We start from the raw sequence: 17,937 nt of genomic DNA, 5'->3' as shown, positions 1-17,937 counted from the left end.
GAAAAGTTAATATCAGAAGGGGAAAGCTCAGTTCTTGGCACATCCTCAAGTATTTCTAAATAAATGAAACATTATGCTATCTTATCCAAAATAAAGATGATTATTGTACATTTTTTTCTCTTCCATAAACCAAAGGGCTAAATTAAAATGAGACTGTATAATCTTTGATTTATTTGGGGGAGGATTAATTATCTTTCCAGTGAATAACAAAGATTTTCTCTGCTGGACTCTTATTTTCTCTGTCTTTTCTAAGTTCTTATTATAGCTTATAAGTGCTTTCCAACCAGTGGCAGACCCTTGGTAATATATATGAATGAACAGCTCAGAGACCCACATACACAGCCTGCTCTGCTGAACTTGTGTACCCATAAGAGCCCATCATACGTAGCACGGAGGGAAGAATCAGTAAAATTGTGAGCATTTACTCCCCTGTTACTGCACAAATGGACAGCATGTGGTTCCTCATTTTTATTTCACTTCCATCTTACACATCGTTGGCCATTCTAAATGCAGGTGATTTTACAGAAATCACCTCACTGTGAAAAACGATAATGTTTATTTTCCTAAGAGTGACCAAACAGTTACAAACAAGGTGTTAGGGCAAGATTTTCTGATACTCATTCATGCGATTTCTTTGTCTTCTAAGAACATGCATACTCTTTCTCTAAGTTCTGGAGTTTCATCTACTAAGCTAAGATGAACATAAATAATCAAGATATAAACAGTTATCTCTGAAAACACAGACTAAACACATTCCTCAGGGAGTAATTACGCATATGGGAGTTATTTATATCCTACTGCTCAAGGTCATCACCAAGCTCTGATTGTAAAAATTCAAAAAATTGCAACCTCAGGTGTAAATGGGTTACCCATGGTACTGGTAACCACAAGTGTGCTAAATAAATGCTAAAACTCTTAGTCTTCAACAGCCATGGTGATAACCATATTCTCAGATATGGGCAAAGAGGGTGGTAGGGAAAGGCCATTCTTCCCAGTTGCTAATATTTATAAACCCCATGACAACAAGCGTTCCAATTTATAATAAAAGAATCAGAAGAAACTGGAATAGAGGAAAAATCCTACCATTAAAAATGATGAATTGGCTGGGCACGGTGGCTCACACCTATAATCCCAGCACTTTGGGAGGCCGAGGCGGGCAGATCACTTGAGATCAGGAGTTCAAGACCAGCCTGACCAACATGATGAAACCCCATCTCTACTAAACACACAAAAATTAGCTTGGCATGGTGGCAGGTGCCTGTAATCCCAGCTACTCAGGAGGCTGAGGCAGGAGAATCACTTGAACCTGGGAGGTGGAAGTTGCAAGATCACACCACTGCACTCCAGTCTAGGTGACAAAGTTAGACTCCATCTGAAAAAAAAAAAAAAAAAATACAATGAACCATAACCAAAGGCTGTACATTTATCTTGGATGCTCTGTGCTGCCACATACATCCCCCAACAAATTCAGACACATCTGCCAACTCATCTCTTTTTAAGAAGCCAATCAGGGCTGGGCGCAGGGGCTCATGCCTGCAATCCCAGCACTTTAAGAGGCTGGTGTGGGCAGATCACCTGGGGTCAGGAGTTCAAGACTAGCGTGGCCAACATGGTCAAACCCTGTCTCTACAAAAATTAGCCGGGTATCATAGTGGGCACCTGTAATCCCAGCTACTCGGGAGGCTGAGGCGGGAGAATTTCTTGAAACCAGGAGGTGGAGATTGCAGTGACCTGAGATTGCCATTGCACTCCAGCCTGGGCAACAGAGTGTGACTCTGTCTCAAACAAACAAAAACAAAGAAGAAGAAGGAGCCAATCTGGGCTTTGAAAAAGATGCAGACCTTCTATCACTGATTGTCAGTGATAGCTATGCATGATGCATTCCCAGTGATGCATTCCCATGGTGCACAGTCCCAGTGACTGTGGAGAGACTACTGATGTTCATGCAGGATGGAGGTCATAGATGTGAGACACCTGCCATGTGCAAGAGTTCTGGAAAACAAAGAACTAGCCCAGCCCAAATTGCAGCAATACCTTTCTGGGAGACACTGGTAGAGAAAGGAATCCCCTGAGTTCTTTAGAAATACATTGCACTAGATATCCTCCCCCCAGCTCCATCTCCCCATTCCCTACCTTTATTCAGCCCCTTGCCCTCTGATTGTAAGTCTACAGGTCTGGGGTAAGATCCAGGAATCTGTATGCGTTTATGTTATATTTGTTTGTCTTTACCAGCTTTACTCAGACTTTTGTTAAATGCCCACCACCAAAGTTCCATACATTTTAAATAATTTGCTCAATATGTCTTATAACATTAGCATTCAGCAAGCAAACCTCAACCGAAAAACATCCTGTGGAGCTATGATTTGAGCTACTGAGGCATGCGAGGGTGGATCTGAAGATATGGACGCTAAGCTCAGTGGCCTGGTCTGAAGCTGATTTTGCCATGCATCTGGTAACTTCAGGCAAGCAGCTTAACCTCTCCGTGCCTGTTTCCTCATCTATAAAGTGGGAATAAAAATAGTACTTATCTCACAGGGCTTTTCTGAGGATTGAATAAGTTAAAAGACATAAATCACTTAGAATTATGCCTGTCTCGTAGTAAGCATAGTAGAAGTGTTAGTTATATTGATCTGAGGTAATTACTAAAGAAATCGGTCAAAAAAATTTTTAACCGAATGTTAAATTAAGTGTTGTTTGCCTTTCAAATCCCCCAAGTCTCTTTAAAAGCACAAGTTGTGCTTGGAAAAAAATAAGTATTTAGTCCTCATGTCTCCAGTTTCTGTCAACACCACTGATCATCGAGCAGGGACCTTCTTTATAAACAAGTACTGGGTGCTATTTTGTAAAAATTATTTCCAAAAATACATACAGCTAAATAATTCAAGTTGGAGGTTTTCCTTTTAAAATGGAACTGTCAGACTTTTAAAAGATCACAGAAAATATCAGATTTCATTTAATTATACTTATGTTGGCAAAATTATTTTCCCAATAAATGGATTTTATTCCATCATGCTCTAGCTTGTAATGGCTGTTGTCTTTGTTCAACTACCCAAAATGCTAACTGAAAAATGAACACTATCTTCAGTGCCTTTCCAATTCACAAGTTGGAAATTATAAATCACTATACTTAGCGTGTACTATATATTAAGTGCCTCTCTCTGGCAAAAAGAGTGCTGATTAACCGAAGAGATCAATTATGATTTCTATAGATTGCTGCTTTTATAAACCCGTGTTCACGTTAACATTGAAAGATCATATTAGTCCTACTAGAATGGTAACATTTACATTTGTCACAAAGATATTTTTTAAATCTATTCAATTTTACATCATATAGTTTGCATATTTCTCTTGTGTAGGTTGATATATGCCCTCATACAGAGGTAGAAAAAAAATCTGTCCAAACCCTAACCATCACACACATCAGCTTCACAAATTATTGACAGAGGAAACATGCCAGTGCCTAGATGGAGTGGGAGGGTGGCTTAGATCATTCACAATACAACATCTGTGGATCTCTGTTGGTGTTGGAGGGGTGGTAAAGGACCACAAGAGAAAGTAGACAGGCTTCTGTACACAAGGAACATATCATCTTCGGAAAACTGAGGTAGAGCAGCATGAAACTCATCCCAGTCAGAGCCAGGAGAGCAGAATGAACACAACCCACTCAGCAAAAGCCCTGGCAAGTTCTCAGAAGCCCGGAAGACAGAAGTGGACCAAGAGCTACCACGTGGTAGGACCAAATGAAAAGCCCAGGTCACGTGCCTGTGCAGAACCAGGAGCCACCCAGACCAGGTGAAAACCAAGGGGAGTGCCATAGAGAAACACAGAAGCATAACCTACGTCGTAAAGGCAGGCACCCATACGAAATCACTGGAGGCACCAAAACGAACGGACTATATTTTTGCAGTAATGTTGGCAAACATTAAAGGAAATACCACTTAATTTCAAATACATGCTTCTAGGACACATTAGAAATGTGTGTTCATGTCTTCATCTCCAACCCACATACCTCAGTAGCTCATTTCTTCTTCTTAGCTTGTTTTAGATTTGCAGGAAAAACTGAGCAAACACGTGAGGCATTGTTAAAAATGTATGAACTTATCTACAAAACTGAATTTAATGATGTAAAGTGAAAGAACAAACATGTCTTTCAGTAAGTGGATGTGGTGTTAAAACTCTGCTCCAGAACTATAATATTTATAACTTATCATGACATTTTTCAGAAAATTTTATAGCAGGTGAGAAGTCAGTTATTACCAACAAAAACAGCATGGCAGGATTTATTACGCCTCCAATTCAGTTTGTTTCAAGAAATATTGATTGAGCGCTACCTCATGGCAGGCCCTGAGGAAAGCCAGGTGGGAAACACAGCGGTGAAACAGACATGACTAGCATCTTCTGCAGTTACCACGGCATGGGGTACAAAGGAGACAAGAGTTCAGAACAAGGAAAGATCACTTCTATCTGGCGGACAGGGCATAATTGGAAATGTTTTCATGATGCAATTAACATTCCAATTACATCTGAGATGGCTTATGGAATGGTGAGTCAGAGAAATGAAGAAAAGAGCCATTTAAATGCAGCGTCTGGCATACAGGAAAGAGGTACGGAGAGTATTTGAGAATTAGCATGGAGTCCAACCTGACTTGAACACAAGATCTGAGTAAAGCCGAAATGAGAAGTAAAACTGGGAAGTTAACAGACAGTTTAAGATTTTAGATTTCCTCTTACTGTCCGTGGAAATCCACTGAAGATTTTTAAATGGGGAGAAGTGAGTATGGACGCTGTACTTCGGAAATACCAATATGGTGGTGTGTGTAGACTCAGGGAACTATCATTCCCCAGGGCCTTTGGAATTGTGTTTGGTATTTTTGTTTGTCCCAGTGACTGTGGAGACACTACTGATGTTCATGCAGGGTGGAGGTCATGGATGTGAGACACCCTGCCCTGTGCAAGAGTTCTGGAAAACAAAGAACTAGCCCAGCCCAAATTGCAGCAATACCCTTTGGGAGACACTGGTAGAGAAAGGAAAGACTGCAGCCGGTGAGACAATTGCAGTAATCCAAGCAGCAGGTGATCACCTGAGCCAGGGTGGTAGTAGTGGGAATGGAAATGAAGAGTGAAATGTAAGAGATCTTGAAAAGAGGACAGAACCAACAGGTCTTATTTGTGATAGGAAATGTGATGGAGGAAAATGCCGAGGTTTTGAGCCTCAGGGACAGGAGCAATGGCAAGAATTTTGACTCTTACAGAAATTCAAAAATCAAAATGTAAAAAATCAGATCCAAAACCCTGCATCAGCATAACCTCCTATGATTTGCCTCTCCTCACATAGGAGAATCAACTCCCTACCCCATCCTCTCCTGAGGTGCTGCCTCTGGTTCTTCATTGCTTTATGCAGCCCATGCCAAGCAGCTCTCCCTACTCCATGTCATGTTTTGTATTCACGCATAGTCCTGGCCCACAACAAGTGCTCAGTCAATGTTCCTTTAACTATATGGAACTTTCTGCTCTTTAAAGTGTCTAATACAGCAGGGCGAGGTGGCTCACACCTGCAATCCCACCACTTTGGGAGGCCAAAAAGGGTGAATCGCCTGAGCTCAGGAGATTGAAACCAGCCTGGGCAACATGGCAAAATCCTGTCTCTACAAAAAATACAACAATTAGCTGGGCGTGGTGGTGTGCGCCTGTAGTTCCAGCTCTTCTGGAGGCTAATGTGGGAGGATCACTTAAACCCAGGAGGTGGAGATTGCAGTGAGCCATGATCTTACCACAGCACTCCAGCCTGGGCAACAGAGTGAGAGTCGGTTTAAAATAAAATAAAATAAGATGAATAAGAGATGTAATAGTAAACACTCACAAAGCTCTAATGGCCCCACACTGCTCAATCTTCCTGGGCTCGTCATATAGCATCTTCACTGTTTTAGAAATGTGATCTGGCTATAACGTCATTGCTTCTACAGTTAAATTATGGAAAGTATTTTAATTAGAAATTCACAAGCTTCAAGCAAAAGAAAAGGATAAAAGAAGCACAGAGCAAGTGAGTGGGGGGCATGATGAGCTGGTTGCTTTGGCTGCAGAAATCTCAGGAAACCACCTGGTGGAAGTTGGCTGACAAATATCTGTGAGAAGCGAAGAAATTCCATTCTCATGCTACAAGACACCTGGAATACTTCACTTTTCTCAAATATGAAAATCTTCATTCCACATGCCCAAGAAATGCTTCAAAAGAAGTAATAATGATATTTGGAAATGTTTCTGTGTTCCCACTTGGAGTTCTTTTGGCTATTCAGCAGCCTTTGAAAATAAGAACTGAAACTGAAGGCCAGAAAGAATGTTTTAAAATCAAATTTAAGTGTATAATATTTAATTTCCTAATCAATTTCTCTCTAGGGTTAAACTGTATATAGTGAGAAAATAGTCATTGCTATGGCTGCTGTAAAATAGACAAGTTTACAAACTCACACTAAGAGAAGTCTGGTGGTTTCTCCAAAGCAGAGCTACCCTATGACCCAGTAATTCCACTCCTAGGTAGGCACTTAAGAAAAATTAAAACATAAGTCCACACAAAAACCTGTATACAAATGTTCATAGCAGCACTTTTGATAATGGCCAAAAAAATGGAAACAATCCAAATGTCTAACACCCAATGCATGGATCAATAAAATGTGATATATCCACATAATTAAACCCCACAATTAAATATTATTCAAGAATAAAAAGGAATGAAGCACTGATACATGCTACAGCATAGATAAACCTTGAAACATTATGCTAAGTGACAGAAGCCAATCATTAGGAAAAAAAATAAAATACAGCCAGGCATGGTAGCTCATGCCTGTAATCCCAACATTTTGGGAAGCTGAGGCAGAAGGATCGCTTGAAGCCAGGAGTTCAAGACCAGCCTGGTCAACATAGCAAGACACCATCTCTACAAAAAAAACCCTAAAACTTAGCCAGGTGTGGTGGTGCACCCCTTTAGTCCCAGTCACTTGGGAGGCTGAAGCGGGAGGACCTCATGAGCCCAGGAGTTCAAGGTTGCTGTGAGCTATGATTGCACCACTGCACCCCAACCTGGGTGACTGAGTGAGAGAGACCGTATCTCTTAAAAAATTAATTAATTATTTATTTTTTAAAAAACAAAAAGCTAACATATTGTATGATTCCATTTACATGAAAATTCCAGAACTGGCAAATCTATGGAAACATAAAGTGGATTAGTGGTTGTCTAAAACCGAAGGAATTACGAGATAATGATGGATGACTACAGGTGGGAGGTGGGTATAAGATTTCTTTTTTTAGGTGATGGAAATATTCTAAACTTGATTGGGGTGAAGGTTGCACAATTCCATCAATATGCTAGAAATCAATAAAGATGGATGAATTATGTAGTATGTGAATTGTATCTCAACGTTGGGTCTTTTTAAATCACACTAAAATATTTCCTTAAACATGGGATGAGAGCAGAAAGGGTCACCATGGTTTTTGAGGCATTTTATTTTTGTTTCTATTTTCTGAAAAGGCATGCTGTGCATCTAAATAGCACTTCATCTCTTTGTCTTGGACTAGCATGGGCTCAAACATCAGACAGCATTCATGGATGGATGAATGAATGAATGAATGAATAAATGGAAGAACATCCAACAAAGTCCTGAGAAGGTGCTTTGGGACAGCACAGCAAGGAAGGAATACTCACAGGAAGCCCCCGGGGTCCTCGGGGTCCCACCTCTCCTGGAGGCCCCTGTTGGCCCTGTTATGAGGAAGGAAGGTAGAAAAAAAGTTAACGCATACTGATTACAACAGGTTAGAACTTGGGGAGAGGTAAAATGGTGTCTTACCGGTTTGCCTGAATTTCCCATCGGACCAGGCTTCCCTGGAGCACCTGTACTACCCTAAGGGTAAAATGCAACATTCAAAGTAACTCATGCTGAAGTAAGCATAATCATCAATCTGCCCTACCCAGACTGGGTATCTTTTACATTTGAATAGCATTAATTCCCTGCTTTCACACTGAGAACCTGGGAATGTACAGAATCTCTTTCCTGTTAGATACATCAAAATTCTTTAGATTCAGGATATTGTCTGTGAGTCTAATAAATATATTACAGGTCCAATGTCAAACAATGAGGGGTTTTAGCCTTCATTTAAGGGGATCCTCTTCAATTATAGGATTCTTCTTTCTTCACAATAATAATAATATATATCTTTCCTTTACCATTTCCACCTCCAATATAATTCTTTGACTCTTTTTACCTCACATTAAACTATTGAAAGTATTAAGAATCCAACCAACATGGGAAAATAGGATGTGCTGCTGAGAAAGCCCCGTCAGCAAGCTCTAGGGAAAGCACATGTCTGGAGACGCCCTCTCCACCATCAATCTCTTGTGCAGCTCAAGATGTTGCAGACCGCTGTGATTGGAGGGTTGCAGCCTGGTACTCTAATAGTGACCAATCTCTACATTATTCACCTTTTATCTCTTTTCTTCTCAAGCAAAGCTATATTTTATCCCTTAAAATTTTTTCCACCTATTGTTTTTAACTGCTTACATTTTTGTTTTATGTAGGTCAATCAGAATGTGAAAAAAATGCCTAATATCTTTTTAGTTTCGCTGAATCATCCTAATAATAGTCTCTGACACAAGTTCTGCAGCTTAGTAATATCTTCCTTATTTTCGGTAGTAAGGAACAATAACATTTTCTGTTTTATACTGGCAAAGGATGACATTTTCATTAAGGAAATCTAATTAGCAGCATTTTATCAAAGTATGTTTTCTGCAGTTAGGAAAAAGATTAGTATTTGAAGCCTTAACACTTTTACTTTTGTATCTCTCCTTAGGGGCAAATGTAAAATAAAAGACAGGCTGAAAGTATTAAAAATTACAAATATGTTAGTAAATAATAAAGAAATTAAGAAAACTATTAATTTAAATTTTAAAATATTTTACCTTTTCACCAGCAACACCCTTTGCACCAGGAATTCCAGGTACACCCTAAAAGAATACATACACAATGCGAGTTTAATCACTTCCTCTGAGAATCCATGAGATGCCAAGCCCACTGCACACTGCAGGGAGGCTGAGGGAATCATGGCAACCTCAAAGCTTTAATGTGAGGAAGATGCTTCCTAGTTCCCAAACCCTGCACAGTCATTTATAGAACTACCCACAGTTTAGAGGGCATGACTTTACTATATCTGGCTTGTTAAAGCTAAATGCCCTTAAAGCAAATCTTATCGTTAAACTAAAGTTACTTTTCAAGGACAAACTTCCCAAATTAGAATCCAGTACCATTTTCAGGTCAAGAGGAGCTCTAATAGGCAGGACAGAGACTACAGGCTTGTGACATGGTTTCATGTACAGAGTAATAAAATGAAGACCTCTCAAAAATGTTGGGCTTTGTAGTAGAAAAAAAAAATGGTAGGAAGATGCTGGGTCTAACTCAGATTTGATATTATTGGGAGTGCTAATATTATCTGATTATTTAAAAAGCATCAGGTGTCATAAAAGATAGGGGGCCAGGCTTTGATATTACCAAGTATTCTTTATTAATTAGAAAGATTTGCCTCCAAAGAGCCAAGAATACACGTGGTACAATCCACATGAACTTCCAGACACATTAATGCAAGGAAACACCAATTTGAATGACTAAAAATAGTATATAATCCAAGGGGTCAACTGAGCATACTCTCAGCACTCTTGTAGCTTAACCCTACTAACAAGAACTTTAGAACTGGTTTAAAGTGGAATGAAATATACATAACCCTACAGCTTAGGGTTAGTTTCAAAATATATTAAAAAGACTGAGTAAAGAGAGAAAAGGAATCCAAAACATAAAATTAAAGCCTATTATTTACAGTTATTACACAAATAGCTATTCAGAGAAAAAGTATAAAATATAAAATACAAATGTAAATTGTAAAAATGTAAAAGTAAAACATCGCATCTTCCCCAGAACTTATCAAATTAGGTAGCATGTCTCTCCCCAAAATGTATATCTTGAAAATATGTATATAAACCAGTTAACATGTAAAGAATCAAATACTTACTGGTAACCCCTGCAATCCCGCATCACCAGGAGGCCCAGGTTTTCCTGGTTCACCCTGCAAAAAAAGCTTTTATCACATGATTGAACCTGTATGAGCTGCTGTATCACTTTTAAGAAAGGGAGGAGCACAGACGTTTTAAGTAAAAGGATTGTCCCAACAGCTGACTTTACACACACTTTTATAAAGTGACTTAATTTAGGGTGAGGGAGTATGGTGGGAAATAGGACATAATTCAACCAAAATGCACAGTCTCTCTCAACCTACTTTCATCAACAGGGTAATTTTACTGAGTTCCTGAAACCAAGCAAATAATTATACTATTCTAAAAAGTATTTCATACTTGACACTTGATTCAAAAATTAAAGGAAGGGAAAAAGCCAAAGCTAGCTAAATAAATCTTTTGGTGATTTAGTAATGGAAATGCCGTGCTCAGTTGGCCAGGGCAGAGGCAGTCCCACTCACTCTTGGACTAAATTACACAGCCTACCTTTGTTCCAGGCATTCCAGGGATCCCATCACGGCCATCCACACCTGGCAAACCCTAAACACACACAAAGCAACATACTGTCTCTTACACACAGTCACATTCTTTTTCCCTTCATTATTTTCTAAAGTTGTATTGCAAGTCAATGATCACTGAAAAATGTGCTTGATGACTACAGCTCAGGACATACCGTGTCTCCTTTGGGCCCAGGAAGACCAGGAATTCCTCTAGCACCTTGAGCCCCCTGTAGGGCGGAAGAGAAAGAATAGACAAAACATGTTCAGTTATCATAATACTTAGACTTGTCAAAGAGATCAGCATAATCAGCAGATGACACTGAAAAGCAGGAGGCTTAGTGACTGAATTTAAACTCACTCTTTCTCCTTTGGGACCTGCTTCTCCTGGAGGTCCTCGCTGTCCTTGATCACCCTGTATAAAAATAAAATTTGTTAATGTAAGCAAAAGTTACTTATTAATCAACTTTTAAAAATTAGAAAGCATCATCCACATCACCCAACTATTGGTCTTCCACCACAATGGCTTTGCTCTATCAAGGAAGTCTAGATGAAGAAATCTTTCTGTAAAAATGGCATTGTCTCAAAAATGGATATTGCCATAGAGATAACTAAGACTTGACTGTCTTTCGTTTGCCCTTAAATGCATTACGCCTCTGTGTTTTTGCGTGTAACATATAATGGATCCATGCAGTGGATTTCGACATCAGTAACTGCATGTACATATCAGCTAACTTCATTGACTGTTAAAGAGGTTTGAGGTTTGGATTAGTTGCCAATCTTTCCCTCATATTATTTAATCCCACAGTCAATCTTAGTGATTTCTGTCGAAGTGATCTAGCTAATGTTGATATATGCTACAGGTGGTAATAGATAAGAGGCTGTGTCTTCCTAAAGTACAGTTTTTGTTGAGTTGCTTAACTCTAAAACCTCAAATGGCTCCCTATTGCTACTGGATCTGTTCAAATGGCTCAGGTTGGCATTAAACATTCTCCATGATTTAGTTCTACCTTATCCATCCAATCTCATCTTTTCAACCAAACTTTCAACTCCAGGCCGTGATAGCCCCTGTGACAGCACACATATCCCATCACCACCAACGGTGCCACCCCTGTACTTTGCTGCCTTTCCTGCCCACAGGCTTTCAAACCAACCTCCCCCTCAGGTCCTCTTACATGGATTACATCTATCCTATGCTTTAGCATTTGATCTTGTATAATTTATCATTGAGTTACTTTCTGTCTTTCCCATTGGAACACAGGACTTTGACAGCTGGAAATTCTCTCTTTCTTATATCTTTTCTACTTTTTATGTGGCATATTCAATTATCAATGGATGGCTTTTTTGTCTATTTCCCTCAAAAAACAGGCTTGAGGAAACCTAAAATAATGACACATGGACATATGGCAATCAAAATATGGAATAATGAAGTCGGAAACCATAGAAAATGAAAAATATCAAATGGGCAAGAAACTAGAAATGAGATAGTTACTGAGACTCAACACATCCTGACAACCAAAGAAAAGGAACACACAGCAAACATAAATACTTAATAATTTGGCTTAATCCATGAAGAAAAGAAATCATATCAAGTCAGAAGAACATTTCTATGTACCCAAGAAAGATACCTGTCTTAATTAAATTTAAATTTTAACATATGTATAAAAATTGTCCATTTTTCCACTTTAGTTATTCACATGTAAAGAATACTGCACACATATGCATACATAGCAAAAAAAACAAAAAAAAAATCTATCATTGGGTTTTGTGGAAGGAAAATCACTTACAGGTGCACCAGGAAGACCCTGAGGCCCAGGTTCGCCATCTAAGCCCCGAGCACCCTGCAAAAAAACAAGACAATGGAAAAAACTGAGATCAGTCATGTATGTTAAAGGAAGCATCCATCTTTCTAAAGACATTTAATAGCCAAATGAAAAGGAGGTTTTATGCCTGTAATACATACAGTGATCCCTGAGGAGTAATTACTCAGGCACCTCAGGTAAAAAAAAACACTTGTTTACACCTACTCAGCATACCAACTGTACTTAAACACAATCTTTGATGCCACCCTGTATTTTTTTTTTTTTTTGAGACAGAGTTTTGCTCTTGTTGCCCAGGCTGGAATGCAGTGGCGCGATCTCGGCTCACTGTAACCTCCACCTCCTGTGTTCAAGCAATTCTCCTGCTTCAGCCTCCTGAGTAGCTGGGACTACAGGCGCATGCCATCACACCCCAGCTTATTTTTGTATTTTTAGTAGAGACAGGATTTCACCGTGTTGGCCAGGATGGTCTCGATCTCTTGACCTCATGATCCACCCGCCTTGGCCTCCCACAGTGCTGTGATTACAGGCATGAGCCACTGCACCCAGGCAACTCTGTATGTTTTAAGTTAACACTGCACCCATTCTCAGTTGCTGACATGAGCTAAACACACAGGTGCTTATTAATAGATGGGTAAATCTATTAGAAGAAGTTTGGTAGCGACTCTCAGGGTTCTTAACATTTCTACAGATATTCATTAACCGCCAGGCGGGTGGATCACATAAGACCAGGAGTTCGAGACAGCCTGACCAACACAGCAAAACCCAGTCTCTATAAAAATACAAAAACTAGCCGGGTCTGTTGGCACATGCCTGTAGTCCCAGCTACTGAGGAGGCTAAGGCAAGTGAATCACTCCTCCGAGAGGAGGAGATTGCATTGAGTGGAGAGAGCACCACTGCACTCCAGCCTGGGCGACAGAGTGGGACCCTGTCTCAAAAGCACACACAAAAAATTTATTAACGGTGAAGGCCATGGAGCCACTCTAAGAACAACTGCTATACTCTGGTGCTGCCACACTGTGAAAGGGATTTCTGGGATTCTGGATCTCCCACCAACATCTGGAATAAGAAGTCCAGCCATGTGATTCATGGAAGGAATTACTGGAAGGACCTTAGCATACTCTCTCCCATTCTAGACAGATATTAGGTTCAATTCGCATAAAGTAACCAACCTATTTTCTCAAGAACAGATCCACTCTACCAAGTGATGACATAAGAACAACTCAGAGCTTTATAAATCTAATTATCTTGAAATAATCTCTGATGTGGCTAACATATTGTACACTATCACCTCTTTATTTTCATCATGAGAATCAAAATGTGATCTTAAGATCTTAAAAAGTGTTTTTAGTGCTCTCTATGTACGCTATCTGACAAAATATAACCCCTGTCTTTCTTTTTCTTATCTACTAAGTGAATAAAAAGGCATAATGAGGCAGCCTTCTAATGAACCAGGTTGAGATATGAAGATGATAAAATAAATGAAAAACAATCAAGAGTACTGGATAGATGTAAGGCCAAGAAATCAAGTGTCAAATTTGAATCAAGTGTCAGATCAAGGAAACCAGGTGGACAGCATGTGTAGTAAGAATTAAAAATTAGAAAATCCATGATAGAAGCTTCAGACATAGGTAGAATCAAAGAAAGAACTCAACTGAAGCAGAGGTACCAGAGAGCCCTGAAATTCTTTGATCCCTGAAAAGTAGGACAGAGCAAAAGGCATTCTACATTCACCAGAGAAGAAGAGATTTTGAAGACCTGAAAAAGACCTTGAATTTATCATTCACCTTGCATTACAAGAGCAGAACCCAGCCTTTGCATTATAGAAATGGCTTTGATGCACTCTCTCTCTCTCTCTCTCTCTCTTACTGCTGTTCAGCATGAGCTTAGACTCAAACTGCTGTTACTAGGTAACAACTCTATGGGTCTGAGTTCGCAAGAAGAGCTTTTTTTTCTTTCTTTCTCTTTTAAAGCAATTTGACAGAACTCAGAGGAAATGAGAAGTTTGAAAAATACCAAACAGAAAAATATCTCAAATGAAGACCATGTCAAGAACAGTAACTCGTTTCAAAGTGAGGGGTCACATATTCTGGGGGATGATTTAAATCCAGAAAAAATGAAGGTATCAGCAGCTCGGCAATAAATGGGATCTATTATCTAATAAAAGAAAAGATACACACTGAATGTTACTTAAGGTAACATAAATATAGAAATATGAATGCATCTAATATGTTTTACAAATACAAAGTTTTCAGAAAAGAAATATTGATCGAAAAGATAGATAAGGAAAGCAGGCAGAATGAAAATACCTAGAAGTGACAAAGAGCCTGGAAAGAAAACATTAAATTGACAAAAAAAAAAATTGATAAATAAGCCTGATCCTTCATTCACCAAGCTGTGCATCTCTTTTTCAAAAAGAAAAATTTAATTTCATTTATTGAGCATATACAATGTACAATGTATTATAACTTAACTGTTAATAAAAGGCTCTGTGCTGCTGGTGGAACTGACACCAATTAGCCATAGAGGTTATAAAGAGAATGAGGTCAGGGTCAGAAGTGATGGTGGGCAAAGATGCTTTTTGTATTTTCTGAAGCCTATAAATTAACTTTCCTAACATTCTTTCCAAGAAGCGGTAATCATTTTCTCAAAATCTGATAGAGAGGCTAAACACACTCCTACACACATGCCAAGGAAAACACTTCTGAATGCATCATGATGATTCTGTGATGATAATCACTGAGCTAAGCATTGCCTGTCCTTCATCCTCCACCAATAGCAACACCTCATCCTTCTAATGCCATCTCCTTCATGGACCCTCTCAGTTTTCCTATCAAGATTAGCCCTGCTTCTGCTGCACTCCATCATACCACTGGCCCTCAGATTCATGTCTCTTTTGCTTGCATTGTAATTAACTATCTACTTACTTGTCTCGCCCAATAAATAACCGACTTGATAAAGGTCTTATTCCCCTTGGAATCTCCCCAGCAGCTTGCAGAGTGCCTTGGTATGGAAGTGCTGGGAGAATCTGGTTTCTGAGACAGGTCTAAGGGCAGGCTAGTGTCCTCCAGCCATAAGTGTATAACCCATGCTAAGGGCAGGGCTTGCAGGTGGGTCACTGGAGGCCCCAGTGTCTTTGGGGGTGTCCTGCCTTGGCTTACCTCTCCTTTTCCATCCTCCCTGTCTCTGTCCTGCCTGACCAGAAGCACTCCAGGTACTGTGCCAGTGGTATCAATGCTAACCGCTGATCATGATAATGAGGTAAAATGTAAAAAGCTTGTTTACTCTGATTTACTCAACATAATTTAAAATAGATTAATACATGGCAAGTATCATGCATACTGCTCATTCCTATTATCTGTGCTTACAACAGAATTGCAAAAACCTCATCACACATCTACAAAGCATCATAAAATATCATGTTTTAGACTGGGTGCGGTGGCTCATGCCTGTAATCCCAGCACTTTGGGAGGCCAAGCTGGGTGGATTACCTGAGGTCAGGAGTTCAGGACGAGCCTCGCCAAATGGTGAAACCCCATCCCTACCAAAAAATACAAAAATTAGCTGGGTGTGGTGGCAGGCACCTGTAATCCCAGCTACTCTACTCGGGAGGCTAAGACAGGAGAGTTGCTTGAACCTGGGAGATGGAGGTTGTAGTGAGCCAAGATAGTGCCATTGCACTCCAGCCTGGGCAAAAAGAGTGAAACTCCTTCTCAAAAAAAAAAAAAAGAAAAAAAGAAAAAAAAAAGTTGTTGAATAAAAAGCTTTGTTTAAATAGCCAAAATTTTAAATATTTAACACATTTTGATATAATATTATTGTCATCACCATCTTACTTTTTCCCCTTTGTCTCCAACTATGCCGGTGATGCCTCGCAAACCCTGGGCCCCCTGGAAATGTAAAAAAGAGAAGTGAATTATTTTAGCTGAAGCAAAGCTTTTTAAAATCTCATCACAAAAGCTGATCTAGAAAATGGAGATTATCATAACCAAAGGTAATACTAAGAAATAGTGACAATATATAGACAAACATTTCTAGTTTAGAAAGTCCAAGCAGAATTCTTCAGATGGTAAACCTTTTTATAAAATTCTGAAGCCTTACACAAAACTGGAGTTGACAAAAAAGTAAATACCAGCATAAGAGAAATTGTGATAATATGTCTGACTTACCTTTTAACTCATATATAGAACTTACACTATTATTCCCACTTCCTTCATGGCATGTAACTTGGTAACATATAACATGATTTTAAACCTTGAAATAATTTTTTCCCACCAGTGGACACCATCAAAAGCAGTAGTTTCCCAGGCTAGCCCACGAAAGCCTATAACCTAGAAAGCAGCTGGAGCCTCCATCAACCCCTTGTAGTCACTATTCATTATACCATTCTTATGATGAAAGGCATTCTGAATTCCAACTTGGGGCAATAGGAACCCATCTTAGGCATAAGAGTGGATAATCCTAAAAACGAGGGGCTGAGTGTGATTTCTAGGATCTCTTTCAATACTGAAATGCTACCATTCTGGACTCTCTGGCCCCATAGTAGGAGGGATCCAGAAATCGATCCTGGAAGGAGTGAGCCTGGGAATACCGTTGGAAGCAGAGGAGGGTGGATGTTCCACTAGAAAAGTGGGGGTAGCTACTTCTGGACAACCTGCTAACTGTTCCCATTGGCTTAAGATAAAGGAGCTCTAGGCCAGCCATTTCTCTCTTCTCACTTGGAGAAAAGGGGGCAAGTCCATGACCAACTCTCATTCAGACCAGTCACAAATTCTATGTAGATCTGTCAGGAATGACCTCCAATTCAAATATGCAAGATGATCCAGTTTAGGATATCCATTTAGAATATCGAGTGAGATGTGGCCATATCAGAAGAAAGCTGCTCTTGTATAGCTCATTTCCTGGCTCTAAAGTTATTTCTATAAAAAGAATATTTGGCTCAATAGCAACGACACAACAATACCACATATTGTCTCTTGAGGTGTCTATTTTGAAGAACAGAGCTTTCTCTAAATATTCCAAGAAGCATAATTTTTAAAGTTGTGCATTACTTTATATTTGTGCATGTACATTTAAAAAGTATGTGCTTTTGAAAATTTGGCATACCTATTCCCAAAGAGCAGAAGGTCATCAAGCACTAACAGATATCTCCCAATGGACCACTTGAGCCACGCAGCACCCAACATAGATCCTTAATCCCTGAAAACACTGTTTTAGAATGTTGTTTGCAAAATCCTGTTTTGAGAATCTTTGGGAATGGCTTTTATTAAAAAAAAAATTTTAATCCCTATCAAATTTTCATCGATCAAAAAAAAAGCATATGTCACTTACACCATGTATTCCTATCTCCCACCTGCGAAACACAGTTCAGCTCCTAGTGTCTCATATGGCAAACACTCAGGGGAGGGCAAACTTCTGAAACAAACACCCTGGACACCACAGATTCCCTGAAAGTTCTCATGTGGCTTAAAAGCAGAACTGAGGGAGATAGAGACACAAAAAACCCTCCAAAAAATCAATGAATCCAGGAGTTGGTTTTTTGAAAAGATCAACAAAATTGACAGACCGCTA

General features: G+C 39.5%; 1 protein-coding gene across 2 annotated transcripts in view; it reads right to left on the bottom strand.

Annotated features, from left to right (window-relative positions):
* The window catches only part of COL9A1 (collagen, type IX, alpha 1), a 90,165-nt gene that overhangs the window by 28,692 nt on the left and 43,536 nt on the right, over positions 1-17,937 (bottom strand). For both annotated transcript variants that reach the window (XM_011957044.1, XM_011957045.1), the window contains 9 exons: positions 16,203-16,256; positions 12,333-12,386; positions 10,907-10,960; positions 10,722-10,775; positions 10,535-10,588; positions 10,048-10,101; positions 8,948-8,992; positions 7,839-7,892; positions 7,697-7,750 (listed from right to left, as the gene is read on the bottom strand). In XM_011957044.1, coding sequence (XP_011812434.1) covers positions 7,697-7,750; positions 7,839-7,892; positions 8,948-8,992; positions 10,048-10,101; positions 10,535-10,588; positions 10,722-10,775; positions 10,907-10,960; positions 12,333-12,386; positions 16,203-16,256 — 477 coding nt within the window. The remainder of the gene's footprint in view (positions 1-7,696; positions 7,751-7,838; positions 7,893-8,947; positions 8,993-10,047; positions 10,102-10,534; positions 10,589-10,721; positions 10,776-10,906; positions 10,961-12,332; positions 12,387-16,202; positions 16,257-17,937) is intronic.

This window comes from Colobus angolensis, unplaced genomic scaffold (genome assembly GCF_000951035.1).
Source record: "Colobus angolensis palliatus isolate OR3802 unplaced genomic scaffold, Cang.pa_1.0 Scaffold431, whole genome shotgun sequence".
Taxonomy (NCBI): Eukaryota; Metazoa; Chordata; class Mammalia; order Primates; family Cercopithecidae; genus Colobus; species Colobus angolensis.
This window is presented reverse-complemented; position numbering and strand designations above follow the sequence as displayed.